The 17737-nt window shown below is 46.0% G+C and overlaps 1 protein-coding gene across 2 annotated transcripts in view; it reads left to right on the top strand.

Moving 5' to 3' along the window:
• The window catches only part of GCNT2 (glucosaminyl (N-acetyl) transferase 2 (I blood group)), a 58297-nt gene extending 42146 nt beyond the window's left edge, over window positions 1-16151 (top strand). For both annotated transcript variants that reach the window (XM_047859030.1, XM_047859029.1), the window contains exons 2-3: window positions 8120-8212; window positions 13583-16151. In XM_047859030.1, coding sequence (XP_047714986.1) covers window positions 8120-8212; window positions 13583-13773 — 284 coding nt within the window. In that variant the 3' untranslated portion in view covers window positions 13774-16151. The remainder of the gene's footprint in view (window positions 1-8119; window positions 8213-13582) is intronic.
• Window positions 16152-17737: the final 1586 nt, after the last annotated feature.

Genomic DNA, 17737 nt, shown 5'->3' with positions numbered 1-17737 from the left:
AAGATTCCGGTTTTTTTAAGGGCACCTGGGTGGCTCAGTCGGTTGAGCATCTGACTCTTGATTTTGGCTGAGGTCATGATCCCAGGGTCCTGGGATCGAGTCCAGTGTAGGGCTGTGATAGCACAGAGCCTGCTTGGGATTCTCTCTCTCTCTCTCTCTCTCTCTCTCTCTCTCTCTCCCTCTCCCCCTCCCCCCCTCTCTCTGCCCTTCCCTCCGGTTTTTTCTCTCTCTCAGGATGGATAAATAAACATTAAAAAAACAATAAAATACAATTCTGGGTTTTTTTTTTCCTTTACTCATTTCATCTTTTCCTTTTACAACCAAAGATGAGTCAGTTTGTTGGCAATTATCTGAGCTGAATGCGGTGATGTTGTTTTAAGGATACTATGCCATTGTCTCAGACTGCAGAGCTCTAGAAAACATCCACCTGAAACAAAGCAGGATCTCTTTTAGTAAGTTTGTGTGTTACAGATCCTAAGTGATTAATGAACAACAACCAAAAATGTATCTTTTTATGGCTAAATATGACCGTAATTAACAATGAGACAAAAAGGCTACAAGTTACTTAACGGTACATTTCCCGCTTCCTAGATAATTTTCCATTTTGTTGTTGTTGTTGTTGTTGTGAAAGCGAATCACCACTGAACACTTTGCATCTTTTTCTTTTGTTGCTTTATTCTTTTTTTTTTTTTTAATTTATTTTTCAACGTTTTTATTTATTTTTGGGACAGAGAGAGACAGAGCATGAACGGGGGAGGGGCAGAGAGAGGGAGACACAGAATCGGAAACTGGCTCCAGGCTCTGAGCCATCAGCCCAGAGCCCTACGCGGGGCTCGAACTCACAGACCGCAAGATCGTGACCTGGCTGAAGTCGGTCGCTTAACCGACTGCGCCACCCAGGCGCCCCAGTTGCTTTATTCTTAAAATATTCACAAGTACAATTCCTAGGTCAGCAAAGCAGTTAAGTCTCAGAGGTATGTAAATAAACTCATTAAAAATATAAGAGCAGTACCATTGAAAAAAGTTTTATAAACTAAAAACTATATGGTCATTTTACATGCAAATATTTGTTCGTGATTTTATTAATAATGGACAATTTTGTGCTCTCAGTCAGGGGCAGTTTTGCCCTCTGGGGGACATTTGGCAACATCTGGAGACATTTTGGGTCGTCACGGGGGTGGGGGGTGAGGAGTGGGGAGTAGGAGGCACAGGGATGGGGACTGCTGTAGCATCCGGTGGGTCAAGGCCAGGGATGCTGGTATATATACATCCTCCAGTGCACAGGAAAGTCCCCAGAGCCCAAATTATCCAGCCCAAATGTCAGTAGCGCCGAAGTTGGTAAACTTGCTTCCGGTTATAGTAAAGAAGCCATCTCTGCCACAGCTACCCTGTCCCCATGATTTTAATAGATTATGTTTTCAACCATTTATTTCGTTAAGTATGCCAGGCACTGTGCTAAGCGCAACACATACATTATTTTATTTAACATTAACAAAACCCCGTGAGGTTTTGAAGATTAGTGTGTGATGTCTTATAGAGATTGTCCAACTGTTCAAGGTCACCCGGCCAGTAATAGCAGAGATAAGGATTTGAAATGTTGACTCTGACCTGAGAGCCTGTGATGTTAATCATTATGTATAAATAATGTCAAAATAAACACCTTCATATATAAACACTTAAAAAATGATTTCCTTAGCTTATTGTGAAGCTATTGGTTTAAAGGGCCAAAGGGAATTGAGGGCGATGGTGACTTTCCCCACGTATTTCCAAAGTGATTTTCCAGAGTCATGCCGATTTACAGCACCACCATTAACTTGTGAGAAAACCCTTGTCTGTACATTGGCATTAGCATTGACTTTTGACACGTAAAAACAAAATTTGGTAAGTTGAAAAGTACATGTCTGAGCTTAAGGAGTAAGCAGTTGCTGGAATTGTTACCACATGGAGGTCTCGCAAAATGAGGCCCGCATTGCCTAAGAACAATAAGGAGAAAGTCAAGTCAATATAAATAAAGTTTGCATTTCAAAGAACCATGTTCATTTATTCAACAAAGGCACTTATTTGACTAATAATGGCTAAGCTCCAAGAAAAACAGTCTTGGTTACTCTGTAAACTTATCTCAAATCTTTTGTTTACATTAGCCTATGAAGAGCAAATCAGAGAATTGGATTTTATAGTTTAAGATGGTTCCTCTGATAATATCGGTGTATTGTTTGCCCTGTCCTAGAAATAATGCAAAATAGACCCTTCCTAGGACGCTTAGGAAAGGAGGGTAGACTTTATCCATAATACCTCATAACTACCCTCCCAGAATCCTGCACAATAATAATCATAATCATAACAGCAGTAATAATGACACAGTCATCAAGTAAAGTGTTTTTATTTATGGTTTTTTTTAAAAAATTTAAGGTGTATTATTTGTTTTGAGAGAGACAGAGACAGCAAGAATGGGGGAGGGACAGAGAGAAAGGGAGATAGAAAATCCCAAGCAGCTTCCGCACTGTCATTACGGAGCCTGATGTGGGGCCCAGACTCATGAAACTGTGAGAAAGTGATGTGAGCTGAAACCAAGAGTTGGATGCTTAACTGACTGAGCCACCCAGGTTCCCCCAGTACAGTATTTTTAAAACAGCACTATTTCCCATTTAGTGGTTCCAGAAATCACTTGAGTCAGTTTTGACCAGAATTTTATTATGAAAAAATAACATAAAATAAACAAGTGCCTTACTTACATGTAATAAGCCTGAGTAATTTGCGAAACTTTCATTTACTTTACATGTGTGTGTGTGCATATGATGATATATGATTGTTTTGGGGTGCCTGGGTGGCTTAGTCGATTAAGCATTTGACTCCTGATTTCTGCTCGTCACGATCTCACAGTTGTGAGTTCGAGCCTCCCTTTGGGTTCTGCGCTGACATCTTGGAGCATGCTTGGGATTCTCTCTCCCCCCCTCCCTGGCTTGTGCTCTCTCTCTCTCTCTCTTTCTCTCTGAAAATAAAATAAAATAAATTGTTTTTCTGTAGATTGCAATTTAAAAGGTTGAAAAATCAGAACGCCTGGGTGGCTCAGTGGGCTAAGCGTCCCACCTCTTGATTTTGGCTCAGGTCATGATCTCATGGTTGTGAGATCAAGCCTGGAGTCGGGCTCCGTACTGAGCCTGCTTGGGATTCTCTCTCTCCTTCTCCCTCTGTCCCTCCTGTGCTTGCATGTGTGTGTTCTCTCTCTCTCTCTCTCAAAAAAATTAAATAAAATAAAATTCTAAAAAATGTATAAAAGGTTGAACAATCACTGATGTGATCTATGCTTCATTTGAAAGAGAGACTGTGTGATGTTAAATGGTGTTCCAGCATACATAGCTGGTTAGCAACAAAGCTGGGATAATAATTAAGTTCCCCAATCCCAGTGGGAAGGCCAGTGTGTTCCATGGGGAGCGGGGTGGTAGATGATTCTGCCTTGGGTCAATCTCTGGGAGAAAAACAGGAAATAGTTATGCTTAGTGGACACTTTTAGAAGAGAAGGAGCATCTGGACGTTGGCCCAAGTGATGGGATCAGTAGCTTTGGGGTCTCCATGTATGTTTTAACCCAAGGCACCTTCAGTTACTGAATAGTGGTCACATGGCACATTTAGACCATTCAATCTCTTGCTTGCCATTATCTCCTCAAAATAATAATCAAGCGATGCCTGCAAAGTATTCACATTGAGCTGATATTCGAGCTGTGACCAGAAGTTTTGTTGAGGGTCTTATCACTTCCCGAAGCTAGTTGCACCAGTAGGACGGATGTGGAGAATAAGTGGTTGGTGGCCACTTAAACAATTGCTGGAAGGCAAACTGAAGCTGGTTGGCCTTGGCTGAGAGAGTTGAATAAGTACTTTTTGATATCAAGAGGTAGAACATGATTACACCTTAAAGTACAGTGGCCTGTTGGAAAACCAAGGTGGCAAGCAGGCCTGTCCTGTCGACACCCAAGCTAAGCGGTCCTACCGCTTAGGGTTGAGGGGCAACCCTTGACCATGGGCACTCATTGACCCCTTTAACATTGACTGAAAATCCCCGGTGGGCCAAATGCTGTGAGGTCAAGGCACAGTGCAGACTGGTCTTCTGTTCAACATGGCTTCTCCTCACACGGAGGAGGCTGATCGTCTCCAAGGAAGTGACTTGAGAGGTCTTCTCAAACACACATATTCCCGGCCATGGGGACGAGTTTGTTAAATTAACCAAAGGATGGAAGGTACACAGTATGGGATTCCTTCCCAAGGGCAAAGTGTGAGGAAAGGGGAGAGAGAAGCTAACTGGAAACCTGCTGAAGGCTGAGGGAGGGACTTCAAGGCGAGGAGACACAGGAGCTCTGTCCTCTTTGCATTGTCGGTGATAGCCCAGGGCTTCTCAGACTTCCTCATGTGCCAGGCTCCTCTGGGGATCTTGTGAAGATGCCGATTCTGGTGCAGGATGTCTGGGTGGGGCCTGGTAGTCTGCGTTTCTAACAAGCACCAAGGGGGTGCCCAGTCCTACAACCACCACACTTGCAACACTAGGGGCTCTGCCCACTCCTGCCAGTTATTCCTGTGCCTCAGGAAGGATTCTTTGCAAGAAAAGACAAAATAGAATTTGACTTTGTCCGTCTCCTGGGTTCTACTTTTTTCCTTTCAATTTTTTTTTTCATTTTATGTATTTGAGAGAGAGAGCGCGCGCGGGTGAGCAGGGGAGGGGCAGAAAGAGAGAGTGAAAGAGAGAAGCCCAAGCAGGCTCCACACTCAGTGCAGTGCCTGACTCGGGGCTCGATCCCACAACCCTGGGATGATGACCTGAGCCGAAATCAAGAGTCTGACACTCAACCAGCCGAACCGCTGAGGCGCCCCTCTCCGATTCTATTTTTCAAACTATAATTTTTGTAGGCACGAATATGAGTAGAATTTAAACAGGCATGTTGGAGATTTGTCATTAAACAGAAAGTATAGAAGTTGAGGTTTATAATTTCATGAGCAGGAGGTTCACACGTGCTATGTGTTTACTTTAAAGACATTAAAGCAGCCATTATGGGGCGCCCGGGTGGCTCAGTCGATTCAGCATCTGACTTCAGCTCAGGTCATGATTTCGCAGCTTGTGGGTTTGAGCCCCGTGTTGGGCTCTGTGCTGACAGCTCAGAGCCTGGAGCCTGCTTCCCATTCTGTGTCTCCCATTCTCTCAGCCCCTGCCCTGATCACCCTCTGTCTCTCTCTCAAAAATAAATAAACATTAAGAAAAAAAAAAAAAGACAGCAGTCATTAATTATAAATGTCACCATCTTATCTCTAGAATAAGGAATGTGTTTCTGAGGAAGAGTCAGTTTTTGGTGAACAGTATTAACGAAAAGGAGAGGGAAAAAAATATCTCGTTTTGTAAAAAAAAAAAAAGTAAAGGAGGGTAGGGACTTTTTCTCATGGCAATGCGTTCTTCACCCTCTTCTGCTGTAGTTATTTAATCAAAATAGACTCATAAAAATCACATCCATGTAGGGGCACCTGGGTGGCTCAGTCGATTGAACATTCAACTTTGGCTTGGGTCATGATCTTGTGTTTCGTGAGTTCAAGCCCAGGTCAGGCTGTGGGCTGACAGCTTGGAGCCTGGAGCCTGCTTCAGTTTCTGTCTCCCTCTCTCTCTGCCCCTCCCCCCCCTAAAAAAAAAGTTAATAAAAACAAATAAACAAACAAATAATCATAAAAAAATCACCTCCAGGTCAGCTAATCTTGCTGACACAATTAAATATACCAAATTATCTCTTTGTTTTCTGGACGGCCCTCCCCCCAACCCCCAACTCAACCAAGGCAAGTTTTATTCTGAATTCTTTTAAAATGTGTACTAAGAACAAAATAAAGAAGTTTCTTTTGGGAAAGGCAAATGCTAAAGTACTTTTTAAAATAATAAATGCAAATCAAAGCAATAGGAAAAATTATTGCTTAATAAATACTGTTTTTCTTCACTACTCAAGATTTATAAGCAAACTTTTCAAGTTTGGCAACAAGAAAAAAAGAATCAGTCTTATAGTGAGCCCTTGGGGGTAAGGATTCATGCTATTTACAGGAAAGGCTTGCATAATTTAATTTTGGTTGGGAGACCTTGGTACAATTCTTGATTCAGAGCATCATATAATTATCATGTGACATCAGGGCAGAAGAACAGAGCTTTTTTCTTCTGAAAATGCACATTTTTATTAATGTTTTTAAAGAGGAAACATGTTTATGTGCCCATCCACTTAAACTTCTTGAAAATTATTGGTTTTTCCCAGTTTCTTTTTTCTTATGAAAAAATACTTATCATCTTGAGTAAGTTTTTGTCTAGTTAGTATGTGTATTAGTTTTCTATTTGCCATTGTAACAATCTACCACGGACTTAGCAGCTTAAACAACATAAATGTATTATGATACAGTTCTGTAGGACAGAATTCTGACACGGTCTCACCAGACTAAAACCAAAACATTGGCTGGTCTCCATTCCTTTCTGTAGGGTCTGGGCCTTTTTCAGCTTCTAATGACCGTGGTCCTTACCCCATTCCTCTATGTTTAAATAGTAAAAAAAGACTAACTCTTTACCTCCCTCTTCCACTGTTAAAGACCCTTGTGATTGCATTGCACTGACCTTGATAATTCAAAATAATCTCCCTATTTTAAGGTCAGCTGATTAGCAAACTGAATTCTCTTTCACCTGTAACATAACATATTATCAGGTTCCAGAGATTAGCATTCGGACTTCTTTGAGCGTACGTCGAGGAGAGTGGTATTATTCAGCCTACCAGATCTTGTAGGAAGGGACTGTTACCGTTTGGGTACACATGTCATACCTGTGTCAATACATTAGAATCACATTCAGATTACATTGAGCACTGGTGAAAATTGCCGGAGCTCTTATGAAGCAAAATATTTCTTCTTTTGTTGTATTTGCATTTGATTCCCACGTACTTACTTTCCAATGATGGGAACCTTGGGGTAAAACTATTCGATAGGAGTAGGCAAAAGTTACTGAGATAGAGAGGGTTATTTAAAATAGTTTAGCACAGTGTTTCTCAAATGGGGCAGTTCTGCCCCCCACCCCCGACCCCGGGGACATTTGGCAACACCGGAAGATGTTTTTAATGGTCACAACTGGGGGGCGTGTACTACTGGCATCTGGTGGGTGGAATCCAGGGATGCTGCTATATTACAATACCCGGGAGAGGCCCTACGGCAATGAATTATCCAGCCTAAAGTGTCAATAATGCCAAGGAGGAAAAAGCCCTGCTTAGCAAGATGGCGACCTCTAGAGCTGTCCTCTCCTCTTTTCAAGGCTTCCTACTTTTCAAAGGTGAATCCGGTAACTAATTGGGTAGTGGGTCGGCAACTAAACGTCTGGCCAAAAGAACACCTGAAAGAAATAGAGAAGTTGGGGAGGTCAGGGCACACCAGTCTTCCTAGGAAAAACTCAAAGCTCACAACTTCCTGCTTGGGGTCAACTGTTCATCTTCTTTGGGTGACCGGCAATCACGTCTTGTCTCCTCTCTCTCTGTTCCCAGGGCCTCACACAATGCCTGGCAACACCAAATGCTCAAGAAGCACTTTAACAAATAAAGAAGGATCGTGTGTTAAGGGATTTGTTTGAGTTTATATGTAGTAAGCAAGATATTTCCCTTCTGTATGCCTCATACTGTAAGTTCACTTAATTAGTGCTTAGCACCTAGGGTGGCCTGTTTCCTGAGCTTTCATTTTAAGGTCGAGGTCACGTGGAAATTCCGAAATAGCTGTAATATTAGGATTGAAAGTGAATTCAGCTCAAGGCCATTGAGAGATGACCCAAAACTCCTCAACTTGTCCATCTGCATTACGGTTTCCTGCTACGGTATTTCTGAACCTCTATTTTGCAGGCTTGGGCACACATTATGAAAAACCACCTATATGTGCGTATGTATTTTTACTGGTAGCAAGGCGGAGCTCATAACCATCAGCTACTCACACCACGAGCTTCTGAGGTCTTACACCAGTGATGGAAAATCTAACGCGAAAGATAACGTAGTGAAAAAGTGAACATGATGTGGAGGCTTCACTGATGCGATCGACACCCTTCTGTCTTGGTTCTCATGTCTGCTTTTCTCCCTTATCAATGTTGCAGGTGTCCCGGGCTCCATGCCAAATGCATCGTGGACCGGTAACCTCAGGGCTATAAAGTGGATCGACATGGAAGATAAACACGGCGGCTGCCATGGTGAGGCACTCACTTCACTCTTTGAGGCCACACTGCTTGTTGGTGTTGGCATGGAGGTACCTGTGGAATACAGGGGTTCTCGCGGACAGAACTGCTTGTGTATTTAAAACAATCCGAGTTCCCGGAGTAGCTAGAGGCTTTAAGACATGGGCCTTGAAAAGGAGAAAGGAGACTTCGGGGTCTCGCCGACATGCTCCAGCTCGTGATTCCTGAGGGGGTTGAGAGGTGGGCTCGACTTATAATGGTATTTTCTTGCTAGTTTCTGCTGTCTTCACATGATTTATTTCTCTTTCTTTTGGGAGTGTGGTGGTTAGGAGGGGAAGTGGTCAGGATGAGAAGTGACGTCATGGTCTCACCACAGACCCAAGCAGGCTCCACGCTGCCAGCACAGAGTCCAACGCAGGGCTCCAACCCGAGAACCGTGAGATCGCGACCTGGGCTGAAACGCAGAGTCGGGCGCTTAACCGACCGACCCACCCAGGCGACCCTGCGATAGAACTTTCTAACGAAGTGTTTTTATCAGCCCTGGCATACGTTCCATTCACACTGTCTGGTACCTACTCAGCATGGTATTCATTCACTAGGATGAATGACCAGATGGCTTACATAACAGGAACTTATTCCCTCCCAGTTCTGCAGGCTCGAAGTTCGAGATCAAGGTGGCTGTAAATTTGGTTTCTTCTGAGAGGCTTAGAGATACCGCCTTCTTCCCGGGTCCTCACGTGGTCTTCTTTCTGTGTGCGTCTCTGTCCCAATCTCTTTTTATACTGACACCACCCATATTGAATCAGGTCCCATCCTGTGTGACCTCATTTTCACCTGATTTCCTCTTTAAAGGCTCTGTCTCAGATTTACACCGCACCCCCTTCTCGTGTCTTCCTGAGGTCCCCATCCGCTGAAGATGGCAACACCCTCACGTCCCATACACCCTGCTCTCCAACATCTTCATCTTAATCAGCCAACATTTTCCCCACAGGACATCTCCCGCCCCCTGCCTGCATTCTCATCACAGCCTGCCCTCCTTGGAGCAGGAAGAGAGTGGAGAGAAGGTTGCTCTGCTCTTTGATCTCTGGGGGACTTCTTTAGAAAAGAGACCACCATTGGGGCGCCTGGGTGGCTCAGTCGGTTAAGCGTCCGACTTCAGCTCAGGTCACGATCTCACGGTCCGTGAGTTCAGGCCCCGCGTCGGGCTCTGGGCTGATGGCTCAGAGCCTGGAGCCTGTTTCCGATTCTGTGCCTCCCTCTCTCTCTGCCCCTCCCCCGTTCATGCTCTGTCTCTCTCTGTCCCAAAAATAAATAAACGTTGAAAAAAAAAAATTAAAAAAAAAAAAAAAAGAAAAGAGACCATCGCCATTAGTCGAGGTCCCAATACTTGAGATGTCTTGCCTTTTCCACAGTCCTCCTGTAACCCTGTCATCCTCCCTGTGGGATTGCTGTGGTCACCTGACCTGCTTCTCCACCTCCTCTCCAGCTGTAACACTGGAAGACTTCAGCCGCCACGGCAGGGACCCCTGTGACGTCATTACTTTGCGCCTCTGGCCTCTACCACGGAAGCTTCTGTTCTGTGTGTCAGCACCAAGCCCTGCCCCTCCCTAGAACCTTACTCTCATTCTCCTTGTCCTCACCTGTATCCAGGCCCTACCCCATAGACAAGGTACAAGCTGGTCAGGTTTCCATTTTTATAGGGACCTTTACTTATCACACGACAGGTGGGCCCACGAGAGTAGCTCCAAGCCAGGAACCTGCAGAGGGTACACAGCTTGGGTAGCCCAAGCCTCTGAGACAAATGTCTCATTTTTCTTCTCTTAGTGCCTGTGATGCCCGTGAACATCTGAAAGCCTGATATGGTTCCGAACCTAAAAATAGTTTGTCCCCCAAACCACTAGATGGGGAAAAGAAAAGACATAACCCAGAGGAGGCAGAACAGTGCCTGCGAGTCTGGAGTACAATCCGGACCTTTCCCCCTTGGTCGTGAGTGGTGGATTTGTTCCAAACCCGTGGATGTGCACCTACTTTATAGGCCCTTAGAATCACAGAGACTACTCTAGCTCTATGGTCTTGAACTTGGCGTTCCCATCTCTGGTTACAATTTCTTGTTACTCGGCTGGTTTTCTTCACTGACTTACAGACTTTATATCTTTACTGTCTTTCTCCCCAGAACAGAAGTGAAGCCCCAAGAGGGTTAGGATTTTTGACCAATTTGTTTATTGCTCTATCCCACACCTAAAATGTGTTGTTGTTTGAAATGCGTTTGCTTTATTATTATTATTATTTTAAGTTTACATATTTATTTTGAGAGGAGGGGGAAAGAGCAGAGGGAGAGGGAGAGAGAGAATCCCAAGCAGTGTGGGGCCGGACGCGGGGCTCAACCCACGAACCTTGAGGTCATGACCTGAGCCGAAATCAAGAGTCGGTTGCTTAACCGACGGAGCCACCTAAGTCCCCCATGTGTTTGCTTTTTTAAAATTGGGATTGGGGCGCCTGGGTGGCTCAGTCGGTTAAGCGGCCGACTTCGGCTCAGGTCATGATCTCGCGGTCTGTGAGTTCGAGCCCCGTGTCGGGCTCTGTGCTGACGGCTCAGAGCCTGGAGCTTGTTTTGGATTCTGTGTCTCCCTCTCTCTGACCCTCCCCCATTCATGCTCTGTTTCTCTCTGTCTCAAAAATAAATAAACGTTAAAAAAAATAATAATAATAAAATAAAATAAAATAGGGATTGCCAGAGTTTCAACGGTCCCAGCTTCCTCCTTCTGCCAGCATCCTTCTGAGGACTCCTTATCCAGCCTGTATACTAGATCAGCCGTCCCCTGCTGTTCTCACAAACAAACCAGGCTCCCCTGCCATTTGACCCTACAAGGCCAACTCACACATGGAATCGCTTCCACCATCTGCTTTTGGCCATTTGTGTTTCCCTGACCAGAGCATTGCTGGGGACTGTTCCAGAACTGTCCCGGTGCCCTTCCCGACGCACTTCTTTTCATCTTTCCTGCTTGCTTTGAACTCTCAATCCTATGCCCAAATGGCCTTTCGGACCCCAAAAGGTAACAGTTTCAACCTGAGGAAGAACTTTCAAAACACGCGGCCCAAATCCCCTTACCGGATTGTCACGCCGTCCCCTTCCGCCATCTCAGGGTATTTTGGACACATGCTTCTCATTGTTCCTTCCTGTCCCCAGAAGGAAAAGTCACCCATCCCCATAACCAGGGTCCCCATCCGGGGTCTCGGTTATGTGCGGGTTTCCCTTAAGGGATCCCCTTGTTTTCTCGCGTCCCAGTGGTGCCCTTGTGCTGGCCCTTTTCCTTCTCCTTCAGTGTCATGCTTGCCTGTAGCCTGAAGACCCCGTTGTCTGTGAGCCTCTAGTTCACGCGCCCTGAAATGGTCTCTCCACTTTGTTTTCTTAAGCATGGATGTGCTTATGCACCTGCATTCCGTTCTCACTCCCCAGTTATCTCCGACTGTCCACTACTCTGGCTTCTGTCCCCCATCCATTTCCCCTCTCTATTGTGCTTCCTGCCAGCCGTATTAAATGAATCACGATTAATGACAGCCTCTCTCTGTTCTGTTTCAAATACCCTTCCTTTCCCACTCATGGCAACGCCATGAACTTGGAACCAGCTCTGTGGTTTACATTAAGTTATTACTGCGGCCTCGTGGTGGATTTCTAACTGTACCCTGCAAAGCTCTGTAAAATTAATGCTGCTAAAGCCCAATTTACCCTCTGATTCTTCCATTCAAAACTCTTCAAAGACTCTCCCTATTTATGGGATTAAAAAAGGCCCAGCCCTTCAGTTTAAGTCAGTCAACCGTAGTTTTTCCAGTGCACGCCAAGAAACCTCTAGAAAAGAGGTTCAACTTCCTCCCATTCCTTTTCTAACCCCCTTGCCAACCAAATTCTCTCTTGTAGAGAAAATCCCCCCCCTGCACATTTTCCCCAAATGAAGCCACCATCCATGCCCCTGATGCCACCCCACCCCCCCACCCCCCCCCCCCCCCCCCGCCCGGCCAAGTTCTGTCCTTCCACTAACTCTCCACTCATTCGTCTCCATTCAACAGCTATTAATTCAACACCTAATACTTCCCAGGAACTGTCCCGGATGCAGGTTGGGACAGAGAGGACAGCAAAAGGGCCTCCAGTTCCAGCTCTTCGGACCTTCCATCCCAGGCCAGGGAGAAAGACAATAAGCCAAATATTTGCGTTCGTGGCCCTGACATAGAATCTATCCATTGGCAGCGAGAGCCAAGAGAAAAATGAATTGGGGAGGGCGGAAGGGGGTCAGAAGAGGCCTCCCTGAGAACTCGGCCTTGAGGCAGATACCTGGGGTGGTGACAGAGGGAGTCTGCGGGAGGTGTGGTGGAAGCTGGCGGAAGGGGGCTGCCTGGGGAGGAAGAACTATGTGGATTCTCGGGTAGAACATGCCTGGTGTGCGGTGGGGGGGTTGGGGGGCGGCCAGCAAGGAGGCCACTGCGGCCGGAGTGAATGAGCAGCGTTGCGAAGCATTGTAATCAGGTGAGCAAGGGGCCGGAGGTCAAAGGTCAGACTCAGGAGCTTTCGATGCCATTGCTGGGATTTTGGCTGCGCGTGCACATGAGATGAGACATCATGGCGTGCTTGCGAGCAGAACAATCCCTGTGGCCGTGGTGCTGAGAACATACCAACAGGCAGAGGTGGGGACAGTAGAACCCAGTTGTTATTGTGACAGTTCTGGCGGGAAGATAGAGGTGGCACCGGCTGGGATGGGAGTCGCCGACGCGGTGCGAAGCGATCAGATTCTGCGACGATCTTGAAGGTGCAGCTGCCAGAGTTGCTACCAGAGGTGGGGGCTGTGAGAGAAAGGGGGAGAAATGCCCAGGGCGCTGAAAAAATAGGAGTGGTGTGGGTGTCACGGGGAAGACGTGGCGGGGATTGGGAGGGGAGTCGAGCTGGCGTGTGGAGACGTGTCACATCAGTGGGGTTGATTCTCCTCTAAGAGGAGACGAACGTAAGCACTTGGAGAGACTAAGCCCGGGCTCAAAGAAGAGGTCTGACCGGTGCCTCCCAGCAAGACCTCTCCCACCCGTCCGCTTCTGGAACTTCCTACCCATAACCCTCAGGCCAGAATACATGAATCGTCTCACGATGCCTGTGGCCGCTCTTGCCTCATATCATTGAACCCTCCTGTTGTTCAAGCACGGATGTGTCCCCCTTAGCCTTCCAGAAGGGGTTTCACTTCCTTGTGGGCCGGGCCGACACGACCCCATGTCATACGGAGTCCCAGAGCACCGGGCACAGCGTTAGCTACTCAGTAGGCAGGCCCCACTCTGCCGCTGCGCCCCTTCACCACCCCCAGCTTTCCAGACCAGACATGTTCTGACGGTTTCTTCTCTCCTCTGCAGGCCGCTACGTACACGGCATTTGTATCTATGGAAACGGGGACTTGAAGTGGTTGATCAATTCGCCCAGCCTCTTTGCTAACAAGTTTGAGCTGACTACGTACCCCCTCACTGTGGAATGCCTGGAACTGAGGCTTCGAGAAAGAACCCTGAATCAGAGCGAAACCGTGATCCAACCCAGCTGGTACTTCTGAGCCACTATAACCCGTGATCGGAGGGCAGTCGCGGCCTTTTCTTCGTGAGAGAACCCAGCCCCGCTTACGGTGACGGTTGTAGCCGCGAGGTCACGGCTGCAGGACCTGGCCGGGTTATTGTTACAACACCTGCCGGGCACTGGGAACTGTGCAATCAGGAGCACTGGGACGATGCTGGCACGTTCGGCATCCTGGCCTTCTCTTGACGGTCGTTCCACGTCGGGCTCGTGATCAGATCCGTGGCCAGTGGAACTGGCGTCAGACCTTTGCACCAGATACTCATCAGAGCGAGATGCTCTCGAGGAAAGGAGAGCTATAGATAATACTGTTTAGGAAAATAGGAACTGTGTTTCTCTGGAGAAGGAATCTCCTATGCCAGACCTGTAGCCACGCGTTCATGGATACCCCTCCTCTTTGCTCAGCGCCCCCCGCCCCCGGGCATAGAAACAGCTTCCTGGGCACCTCAGCAATCTCCTTTAAAACCTGAGCTGCTAGAATGGAGAACTAGATCGTGCTTCTTGAGTTTCAACACGAGCACGGTGAGCTTACCGTGTCTGAAGGTCTGTACAGAATGTAAAGTCGTTAACAAGAGGCGGGATATGCTATCAGACAGCAGTCACTGGCGGCTGCTTCGGCAAAGGGACCCCAGGGAAACGGGACCTTTCTGGTGGGTCAGAATGTACTCTCGTCCCTCTTCCATTGTTTTCCATGGCGAATGCTAAAAAGTTCCCACAGAATGAAGATGTTTCTAGAACTGAGGTTGCTGTTGCATGGCTCTCGTCCCAAGTCTCTAACCCTCAGGAATCAATCACTCGCCTCTTGGATCACCACCCTCCACCCCCCACCAAAGTGATCTTACCTGCAAAATGGAATCCAGACTCTATGCCGCGACACTTTAAGGACTCCAGAGTATTTTCTGAGTAGCTTTACAATGCTTGGTGCTGATAAGAGTGCCTAGATTTTTAAGAGCTTTCAGCTGTGAGTGAGCTTCTCTGTCGCTTATCCCTTGTCCCGTTCTCTTACCCAATTCGTTCCCTCAGCACATAGTAAATATTTCTTGAGCGTCTGTTATACACCAGATATGTGCTTGAGACAAGGAGAAAAGTAAGACAGAAGCTACTTGCGTCTGAAATTCTTGATAATAGCATCCATGTGGGGAAGGCTGCTCTAGAGAATCTCACAGACTGCTTGTATTTCAACGCATTCACATCCAGGGTCGTAGTTTGGGCTGTCCGGCCAGGGATCTGAGTAGTCAGAAATGAGGGTCTAAATCAGAGACCGTTCCAAAGAAAGAAGGGAAGGAATAGACCGAAGCTGAGGCCTGTTAGCGGGCTCGTTGCGTTAAAACCTTACAAACACTCTTGGGAGCCTCACACGATTACCTCCATTTTGCAGATAAATTAAGCCAGGCTTAGAGAGGTTGTTGATAAGCATTAGGAAACAAGTTCTCTGAGGATTGGGATGTTCTTACTGGTCTCCTTAGTTCAGTTTCCCGAGAAGGTGAAATAAAGCCATAGTTAGTATACCAGAGAGGGTAGGTTTTGAGAGCAGTGTCAGTGTTAATATGAGAAAACGTCCTGTCACGTCAGAAAAATGTGAAGTCTACTTTTGTATTCCTACATCCATTGAGTTCCTTAATATTTATTTATTCTCACCAAAAAAAGTTAACTACAGCTAATGATACCCTTAACACGGTTTTGCCCTTTTTCCTCTCACTGTGTCTGTTGAATGTTCGTTGTATTTAAGGGAATGCCTTTGAAGTAAAGCCTTATTTTTTTTTATTTTTTATTTTTTTTTTATTTATTTTTGGGACAGAGAGAGACAGAGCATGAACGGGGGAGGGGCAGAGAGAGAGGGAGACACAGAATCGGAAACAGGCTCCAGGCTCCGAGCCATCAGCCCAGAGCCTGACGCGGGACTCGAACTCACGGACCTCGAGATCGTGACCTGGCTGAAGTCGGATGCTTAACCGACTGCGCCACCCAGGCGCCCCGCCTTATTTTTGTCCAGCTACTGAAAAAGACGGAACTGTGCAACGTGGTAAAGGGTTGAAGCATAAGGAACCCATCTGGAGCTAATGAGTCTAAAAATCATCTTTTCTTTCAACTTCTTTAAATGACCCCCACCTGAGAAGAAGACACGTTTTACACTGGATCGTTCTCCTCTAGAACGAGAAGCCTTTGGGAATAGAAGATGTTTACATGTCTGTTGTTGGTCCGTCTCTGTGTCTTAAAAACCTTCATGTTGGAAGATTGTAGTGTTTGGGCAAGTGGGTTTCCACTAGCCTCCAGGGATGGCTGAAACTTCTAAACCCATCCTTTTTTTCACGATGTTCCATGTTGTTGTCTTGGAAATAAATTAATATATTGTTTTCCACCTTTGGGGCTATGGTGTATCTTTACTCGATAGTTGGGTAATATGCGCTAAAGACCAAGCTTCACAAGATAATGATTCTAGCATTTTTTTTTTTTTAATTTTAAATATGTGCAAAGCAGCGCCTTGCTGCCTCAGTTGGTGAAGCGTGCACTTCTTGATCTCGGGGTTGTGAGTTCGGGCCCAGGCTGGGTGTAGAGATTTCTTAAAAATAAAATCTTAAAAAAATAAATAAATACATAAGAATAAATAAACTTCTCATTTTAGAATAGTTTTACAGACACATTGCAGGTTGCACTGAAAGTGCCCATATACCCCCTAACTCAGTTTCCCCTGCTATCAACATATTACATTAGTATGGCACATTTTATTTAGATTTCCTAAATTTTTACCTAATTGCCTTTTTTTGGTTCCAGGATCCCATCTAGCAGGCCACATGGCATTTGGTCATCAGGCTATTGATCGTTTTGCCGACTTCTCTTGTTTTCGATGACCTTGGCGATTTTGACGGGTACTAGTCAGGTGTTTTGTAAAGCGCCCCCCCCCCCCCCCCCCGCTGCCCCCACCGTGATTTTGTCCGATGTTTTGCTCATGGTTAGACTGGAGGAGGAAGACCACAGAGATTAAATGCCATTTCCATCACATCATATCAAGGGTACATGACTTATCAGAGTTGAGGCTAACCTTGATCACCCGACTTAAGTAATGTTTGTCATGTTTCTCCACTGTAAGGTTACTCTTTTTTCCCCTTTCCACTCAGTAAGTACTCTTTGGAAGGAAATCATTATTCGCAGCCTGTATATAAGGAATGGGGAGTTGAGCCCCACCTTCTTTAGAGTAGAATACCCACATCAATTTGGAATTCTTCTATAAAAGAGAGTTGTCTCCGAGAAGCTGGGTGGCTCAGCCAGGTAAGCATCCGACTCTTGATTTCGGCTCAAGTCATGATCTCACGGTCCCTGAGTTCAAGCCCTGCTTCGGGCTCTGTGCTGACAGCACAGAGCCTGCTTGGGATTCTGTCTCCCTCTCTCTCCCTGCTTCTCCCCCACTTGCTATCTCTGTCTCAAAATAAATAAAAATAAACTTCTTTTAAAAAGAGAGATTTGTCAATTTCCCCAGTTCATTCGAATATTTATATCAGTGAGGCTCGTAGATATTCATTTTATTTTATTTATTTATTTATTTTTCAATATATGAAATTTATTGTCAAATTGGTTTCCATACAACACACAGTGCTCATCCCAACAGGTGCCCTCCTCAATACCCATCACCCACCCTCCCCTCCCTCCCACCCCCCATCTAGATATTCATTTTAAACTTCAGGTTATAATCCAATACTCCTCCCCTCTTTTTTTTTTTTTTTTTTTTTTTTTTTACCTCCAAGTGTTTCAGCTTTGGCCAGAGGTAATTCTTTTCACGTTGTTCCCGCCTCTCTTCGACACACTCCCATCACTGTTGGGCTTTTTCCTTGAACGCTTTCTTATTTTCTGGCACTGCAGAATGTGCAAGCATCTATGTCCCTTATTCGGTTTTGAGGACAAATGAATTCAATAGCCATGGCATGAAAAGTCATAGTGATCAGGGGCACCTG

This window comes from Prionailurus viverrinus, chromosome B2 (assembly GCF_022837055.1).
Source record: "Prionailurus viverrinus isolate Anna chromosome B2, UM_Priviv_1.0, whole genome shotgun sequence".
Classification (NCBI taxonomy): domain Eukaryota; kingdom Metazoa; phylum Chordata; class Mammalia; order Carnivora; family Felidae; genus Prionailurus; species Prionailurus viverrinus.
Note: the sequence above shows the minus strand (reverse complement) of the source record. Positions and strands in the feature narration are given on the sequence as shown.